Below are 8608 nucleotides of genomic sequence, written 5' to 3'. Positions count from 1 at the left end.
GGAAAACTAGTTGGACAAGCACGGGCTTATGGCAAATGGAAGTATGATTCAAATTCGCAAACCAAATAAACATGTATCCCGACAATCCATCTAAGATTTAGGGACTCCTTCATCTTATTCTCAGCGTCATGGTATAAAATCGTATAGTATAAATGGTATAGTATATAATATAAAAATAATAAATAAATATAAATAAAAAAATAGTACACAATTCATAAGTTTCTCAAATTGAAGATCAGCTTTTTCGCAACTCGTGGAAAGGGTATTTGAAGTTCGTTGGGGCTGTCTTACTTTATCTTCACTTACATTTTTTTGCTGACTAAGAAAGTTGGCTTCTGTGATTGTTGTCCGACATTCACTAGAGTTATTTTTTGCTCGAGACTCCGTCTCGGGTCTGTCCCTGACCTCAAAAGGCTTGAAGACTTAATTGATTTGATTTTTGAAGAAGCGGCTAATCTCGACAAGCTCAGTAATTAAAAATTAAAAGCTGAGCTGAAAAATTGATTAAGCATATTAAATATTTGTTTAGAGAAAGCAAACGCTTATTTTTTTTTAACAACAATTCAAATTTATTAACAACAATTATTTGAAGGATTGAAGCTGCAGCTCAACCGCTTAGAAACTGGGTGGCAGATAGGCATTGCTTGTCTGATGCGAGATCACCTGGCCGACGCCGGAGGAGTGGGAGGAGGCGCCGCCGCCAATGCCTGTGCCGCCGACAGCGACACCAGCAGCATCTCCGCCGCCCAGGGCGCCAATGACAGAGGTGACAGGTGCCACGCCCTCATCGGTGAGCTGGCTGCTGCCGCCGAGCGCATCGTACTGGGATTGGATCTGTTGCTGGGCATTGGGCGGCCTCCTCGTTGGTCTTGTACTTGATGAAGAACACCTCCGGCTTGCTGGTGGAGCTGGCCTGCTCAACAACCTCGGCCTGCACATCGGAGGCGTCCGTCTTCTTGCTGAGCACATAGATGACGGTCTTGTCCTCGTTGACGGCGGGGCTAATCTTGATGGAGGTCTTCTTGTTGGAGCGCTGCGGCGACTTGATGAACACTACATTGTAGTTGCGCTTGGGCACGCCCACAGTAATATGACGCTCCTTGTACTCCTCATCCACATCCTCGGGCGCCGAGTGGATAAAGAAACGCTTGGAGACGATGGGCTGCTGATGCTGCTGCTGCTCCACGTGCTGCTGCTGCTGCTGCTGATGATGCACCACGGGCTGTTGCTGGAAGAAGGCCTGCTGCTGCTGCTGCTGGGGCTGCTGATAGTGCTGCTGCACCTGAGCAGCCTGGAAGAAGCTGGCGCCGCTGCCGCTGGCGGTGCTCAGGCCTGAGGCCACAGCGGATGGGCCAGGATTATAATTGTAGCCCTGCGGTGCGGCCAAAGCCACGGCGCTTAAACACAAGACCTGAAAGAGTATTTGTTAGTCGGTTATTAATCCTGCGACCCGTTCCGCGCTCTTACAATGAATCCACGCATTTCTCTACTGGCTGAGCTGAGTCTGAGGGCTGGGGCTGGGCTTTTGCTAGACTTGGCTGTTCGCTGCGAACTGTTTGACTTTTCAGATCTTCGGCTGACTTTTATACTCTGCCCCCATCGACAACTTAATAAGTGAAGTTCAGCTTCAGTTTTTTTTTTCCATCTTTTTGCCTCATTTTTTTTTGTTGCATGTTCATTGTTTTTGGTCCCAAACATTTGGCTAGACGCAGTTGTCCATCAAATCGCCTTCGCCTTCGTCTTTGCTTTTCAAAATCAACACACACAAAAAAAAAAAAACGCGACTCTCATTAAATGCGGCGACTTGCTTGTAGTTGCCCGAAAGACATGGCCAATTAGCGTGATTCCCCCTGCAAGCTTTGGCTTTTGGTTTCATCTGCTGCTTCTTCTTTTGTCTTCTTCTTCTTCTTCTTCTCTTAATTGTCCAAGTTTCGGCACCCCCAGCTGCCCATTATGCGGTCGGCTGCGCAGCCTTTGGGCCACGCATCGATTAAATGCTATTAAAAGCCAGAATTGCATAAACACCTAATCAATTTTAGTACAACTTACAACTGAGAAATTGCTTGGGCCCAACTCCCTTTTTCCCCTGCCCCTCTCCGACCCAACACCCCTTTAGCAGACACCGCCAGCTCATGTACTTTGCCTGGGTTAATTAATGACCCGTCGAGCTTGAAAATTTTGCATGTGAGCTGCAATGTTGCCCATTTATCATTGGGTGCCCACCATTCAGCTGAACATACATATCTCCCACCAGCTGAAGATTAATTTACTTTTGATTATTTCGACAAAAGCCCTTTGTCAATAGAGACGAGACGGCGGCAATTGTTGGCCCAAAACGTGACGCCCAGCTCCAGCTTCAGCTACAGCTCCAGCTCCAGCTCCATTTGTGGTCGATGTAATGAGCCGTTTACTTGGCCAGCCGGACAGCTCCGGACAGTCGAACAACCGCAGCTTAGCCGGGCTAATGAACATGCGATGCTCCCTCAACGCTTCTTCATTAACGGGTTCCTAAGCCAAGTGTCTGAGGTCGGGGCTAAGCCGCAACTGGAGGCTGTTGCTCAATGAAACGTGCCACAGCTCGCACAAGCTCAAGTCTTGAGAGAAATTATTTGACTAACAGCTAAATATTAAAATAATAAATAATATAATTGACCAAAACAAAATCTAAAAGCAATATGTTTTTGTTTTTCTATAATCATAAGCATAATAAATATATATAAATCATATATTTGAGCATTTTTCAATAACACGACAAGCATAAGCAAAATCTTAAAATAATATGAAGTTTTTTTTATTACTTTATGTAAATATTTCCTAGGTATTTTATTAATTTAACGAATTGACAGCGAATCTTTTAGTTAATATAAACATTAAAAAGGTTACAAAATGAAAATATTTTTCTTTAAGTTCTTGAGCTTGTTTGTTTTTCAAGACTTAAGTTGACAGTTTATCTTTTATTTAATTATTTGAGTTTTAAAAAATGCCTGACAAATGAAAATAATTTTTTTAAGAATAAATTCTTGTTATTCAAGACTTGGCATATACAAATTCAATATATTAATAATTTACAATAAAGTAGTTAATATGTATTCCACACGCTGCATGGCTTGCAAAGCTTTTGGCTTGCGTAAAAGCTTGGTCCACAACCGTTATTCGATATCAAAACCAAAAGTTGACATTTAAAAACTTAAAGCTTTGCATATTACGACTAATTTATCAATTGAAAGTTGCCCACAAATTGAATGAAATGCTGCAATTTGAAGAGTAAAACCGTTTTGAATAATATTTGAATTTTTCAAAATTTAAAGCTCGTTATGCAACACTGCAAGTTTGCCGAAAACTAAATAAAGGCATTTAATAGCTCATTATTTTTATCATCACTTTTCGCCAGGTTTTCGTTTTTATCATTTTTTATAAATATACATATATATATAAATTTGATGCATAATATTTTAATTATTTAATTTGATTTTTATATATATGCACCTTTCTGTTTATAGTGTTGGTAATTGTCGAACATTAGCGCCAACAGCCTTGACCATGCTAATTTTCTATGCACGCGATCGTCACAAAAGTGAAATTGATTGAAGTTCGAGCTGTGAAAATAAAATACAACATATATAAAAGCACTTAAAGCACTCGGCGGGTGTAAAGAAATTTTCGATTTATGCAACAATAAAACGCTAATAAGCGGCTAACAGTGTTGCACAACACTTAAGACAAAGCAGCATCGAGCATTTACCGTTGTGTGAGTACATTAAACAAAAGAACGCCTACCACACTGGGCTTATATAACCAGCCTTGGTTGGCTTCAGGTGTATTTATAAGACAAGAAAATAATATATAAAATAATATAACTTACGACAGATGCACGACTGGAGGAAGCCCCGCAGCATTTGGGATATTTGATTAATCTGCGCACATACGTCAAAATATCATCGTCATCATTTCGGCTGCTCATCTTTGCACACAATCAAATTATGACCCAAATTTCCAGAGCCAGTGACGGACATTGATTGATTTTGAAAAGAAAATTTTAAAAAAATAACAAATTTAAATAAAATAAAATAAAATAAAGTAAAATAAATTTAAATTAATAACTGTTATTAAAGCAATACCAACTAAATATACGAAGTGTTAATCTTTAAATGCGAATATCAAATAATGAAGAATGATTATTATTTTCCTGTTCACATATCAAAAGCACAAATTTATTAATAACAGTTATTAAAGCCATGCCAAATACAAATTCAAAGTGTTAATCTGCAATCTTATTAAGTTCCAATATCAAAAATCAAATATAATTAACATTTTCCTGTGCACACATAATTTAATCTAACTAGTTGAATAAATGTGAAGTAATATAATAGACTTTAATTTAGGTAAATTGTTGGCTCGAAATCAAATATGAGTGTGCCTCAGATAGATTATTTCAGTCAAGTGAATCGCGCCCTAATGCTGATTTCTTTCGTTTGTCGAAAAAGAAAATTACATAAATAACGCTCGAAAAAAATAAAAAAAAATAAAATAATACAAATAATGCCCATATCACATAGAGGGCATTATGCAATGCGGGCCTTAACGGCGCATAGTCCAATTAAATTGGCAAGAGCTGCAAATTGAACTGGGGCTCGGTTTGGGCCCAACTGGGTCAGGCCCCTGATGACCATCAAAAGCGATTTATAAAACGGCCAAAATCTGCGCAATTTGGCGCGTCACTAATGACAACTAAGTATTTTTTGCTGCGATTTGTGCAAGTTATGTTTAATTATTGTTGCCCAGCATCGAGATCTTCGGCGAAATTGTCTATTGGCCCCATAACAATGGATATGCTAATTCACATATGACTTCCGGCGAGTTGGGCAGCGTGTCTGTGTCTGCGTCTGTATTGCCTGGCGCTAAGCCCCATGATGACGCAGGCATTTGCGTGCGGAGAGTGTGAGTCTGCGCCGACTGAAGATATTGTCTCAAGGTTGTTCAAAAGAAAACAGGTAAGTCTTACGGCTGATTGACGGCCGAATACCCTGTAGTCAGCTGGGTAATACACCGAAAGATAAATGAATGGTAGCTAAAAAGTTATATATTACAGATGTGCTAAGAAAAAGATTTGCATATCGAAAAATATAGATTTTCCTAGAAAAGAATAGGTATAGATCTGGCTTAATTACCTGTAAAAAAGCTTGGTGTGTATTTCTCCATTCACGTTGGGAGACGACCAAAGCATCTATCCTAGATATCGATATTTATCGATTTTTGGGCAATATAGAAATATAATTGATCTGATTTTAAGACAATCTAAATTCCAAGCTTTAAGCTTCTGAAAATTCAAAATGTATAAATATAAATACGAAAAACCAAATGACACTTTAAAATGCGATACTTTTGAAAGACTTCGAGGTTTGATTAAAGCGAGCGAGTTCGCGATATTGGGAATAGTTGCAATGAAATTGATTTAAATAATTTGATTAATGAAACTAAAGACAAACAAAACCTAAATACGACACGACTGTTTTTGCAGATCATCGTAAAGTAGATGCCTCCTTCTAACTGTGACAAACATTTGCAAAAAAACCATATAGCCCTTTTCAGTATTTACAGGGTATTTGAAAAGCGGCTTTGCTGTCGCTTGTGAGATCTATTGGCCCTCGCACTACGCGCGTTTTGTTGTGGTTTCTGTTTCAGTTTCAGTTTCATTTGAACTTTACGTCGCCTCTCATCATCATCATCATCTCCATCTCCATCTCCAGCTCCATCTCCAGCTGCTGCTGCAGCATCACGACAGAGATTCGCGTCGGCGTCTTATAAGTGACAGTCGGCGACTGATTAGCATTTAGTTGGTTTCTGTTTGCCAAGCGACCCGGTGCTCAGTCTTAAGTCGGCCATCAAATCGAACGGAAATGCGCGTGTTTATTGTAAGCTCTTTTTTGCATTGGAATCTTGTCAAGCATTTGTCTAATGGATCGTGCTCTCCTAGGTTACGTGCCTGCTGGGCCTGTCATTGGCAGCGCCACAAGGATACAATTACCAGGCGGGGGAAATCTGCACTTGCCCGGCATACCCAGCATACCCGGCTTATCCGGCTTAGTCGGGCTGCAACAGCAGGCGGCCAGTGTGGATGAGCAGCGTCTCGTGCAGCAGGCGCTGCAGGCACCCAAGGTGCAGCAGATCTTCCAGCAACAGCCACAGCAGCAGCAGCAGATCTTCCAGCAACAGCCACAGCAACAGCAGCAGATCTTCCAACAGCAGGGCTCCAGCTTTGGTTACAATCAACAGCCGCAGTCCTACAGTCCCGTCGTCTCCAAGGACATCTATGTCCACGTGCCGCCCGCCGAGGAGCCAGAGGAGCGCTATCCACAGCCCGTGCTGCCCGTGGGCCCACCACGCAAACATTATCGCATTGTGTTCATTAAGGCGCCGACGCCCAGCGTGAGCAAGGCGGCCGTCCGGGTGCAGCAGGCGCCCGTCGAGGAGAAGACCATCATCTATGTGCTGACCAAGAAGCCCGATCCGCTCGAGCTGCAAACGGCTATCGAGGAGGCGGCACCGAAGCCCATCAGCAAACCGGAGGTGTTCTTTATCAAATACAAAACGCAGGAGGAAGCGGCGCATGCGCAGCGCACCATACAAGGTAAATTCCAAAACAAAAGCCACGGAAGACAAACTTTGCATACGGCCAAGACCTTGCGAGTCGCTTTTATGGCCAACAGAATTGAAGAGGAGGCTAACCTCTATTGCCGGGTTTTTTTTTGTTTTTTGCTTATCCATTTGGTCTTCTTTGCAGCTCAATACGATCAGCTGGGCGGCACCACGCAGGTCTCCGACGAGGGCGTGGCACCGGTCACATCGGTTATCGGTGCTCTGGATAATCAGGTGGGCACAGGTGCAGGGATTGGTAGCACGGCAGGCCTCACGGGCGCTGTGCCCAGCAAATATTTGCCCGCCCATTTGCGTGCGTGATGATGAGAATTGACTGAGAACTCAAGAATTGTTGTTATTGTTGTAGCCATAGGTAAAAAAAAAAAAACAAACAAATTGTCTAACTATATATTATATTAAATATATCTAGCTGAATACACATTTTCGTTTTTCTGCTGCCCCCCGACTCCGCAGCGACCTTCAAGCGCATCTTTCACAATTTTTACTTGACAAAGGCGATCACGAAAACAAAAATCAAAGACAAAAAAAAATAATATAGTTTTATGCCTCTGCGCATTGCCACATTGATTAGCCGGGCTGGGAAAACCGGTCGCATCGATTAGCATTTGATTTGCCTTGCATAATCCCAAAATCTACATAATGATCGTGCAGAGCAATATCTTGAGTCACTAAGTGGTTGCTCACACTTTTCAGGGCCTATAATTTATACTGGCATAAGCCCTCATTAGATATTATAGAAGATATTATCCAAGAAATTACCCAAGCTCGGTTCAAATGCAGCAGGTTGTGTAATTTTGTGTCAAATAATTTAAACATGCTTTTGTTTTTGTGAATAATCATAATCAGTTAAATAGATAATAAATAGATATTAATTAGATAAATAAATTATTGGAATTTTAAGCCTTTTCTATATTTGAACCAGCGACTTCACAACAGATATTCTGACGGTTAGACTTCGTGTTGCTGTTGATGTTTGTTAGACAATAAATAAGCTTTTATAATTATGAAAATTAATAAATTAAATAAACAACTATAGGAATTCCACACTGTTTCTAGATTTGAACCAGCAACTTTGCACTTGACAGTCCGACGCTAGACTTCTAGTTTCTGTTGATGGCACTTAGACAAAATTAAACCAACGCGCTTCCAATCGGAGATCACGTTGCTCAAAAATCCCATCTTAGTGCTCATTGCTTATTGCAAACTGATTCTATATTTGAACCGGCGACCTCCCACTTGATAGTTCTACGCTCATCTAGGCTATGCATGCGTCGCAAAATTTAAATTGTTTGCGATTCTGTTGATGTTTAAGCCAATGCATTCTTCTAATCGAAGATCACGTTTCCCTAAAATTTCATCTTAGCGCTCACTGATAATCAAGCATTCAGTCAAGGATCAATCATGCGACAAGGATGACTGCGACGAACCCAGCTTCGATTTTAAATTCCACACTAGGACTCATAAAAGTAAAAAGTCAGGTTCATGAACCAAACCTAAGGTAAGACGTTAGCCATTCCCCACCAAAAATATATTTAAATTTGCGGCCCTGTTTTTATCAAGGTCTAGCCTAATTAAGCGACTGCTCAGCTTGCAGTTTCCTATTAAGACATAGATAAGTATCCTCAGCGAACTCATCCAAAAAAGGTGTTAATTAAGCAATTAAGCTTTTGAATAAATGATCTTTTCAGGTTTTACAATTATGGTTAATAATCATTAGGTTCATTTAATTAACGCACAAGATGTAACGACCGATCAAGGTCTGCATAGGCCAGACAGTTTCTCTGATTGAAATATAAACTAATCAACTACTTGTGCTATTAATTAGGACTCCAACTAGCTGAAGGCGAGATGAATAGCTGTTGGATATTTTACTCTCAAGAGTTATCTGTAGCTATTCTGGGGACCCACTCCTTCAACCAATTGAACTAAAGAGGGAGAGAAAAATATTGGG

General features: G+C 40.9%; 1 protein-coding gene and 1 pseudogene across 1 annotated transcript; one reads left to right on the top strand and one right to left on the bottom strand.

The window, feature by feature from the left end:
- Positions 1–594: 594 nt before the first annotated feature.
- Positions 595–1485, bottom strand: LOC6634991 (myb-like protein AA; annotated as a pseudogene).
- A 4470-nt stretch (positions 1486–5955) lies between these two features.
- Positions 5956–7061, top strand: LOC116651736 (involucrin-like). The gene is made up of 2 exons (XM_032438728.2): positions 5956–6628; positions 6782–7061. The coding sequence occupies exons 1-2, from the start codon at positions 5956–5958 to the stop codon at positions 6955–6957; spliced, it is 849 nt and encodes a 282-aa protein (XP_032294619.2). The 3' UTR covers positions 6958–7061.
- Positions 7062–8608: the final 1547 nt, after the last annotated feature.

Source organism: Drosophila virilis, unplaced genomic scaffold, assembly GCF_030788295.1.
Source record: "Drosophila virilis strain 15010-1051.87 unplaced genomic scaffold, Dvir_AGI_RSII-ME tig00000195, whole genome shotgun sequence".
In the NCBI taxonomy this organism is placed as follows: Eukaryota; Metazoa; Arthropoda; class Insecta; order Diptera; family Drosophilidae; genus Drosophila; species Drosophila virilis.
This window is presented reverse-complemented; position numbering and strand designations above follow the sequence as displayed.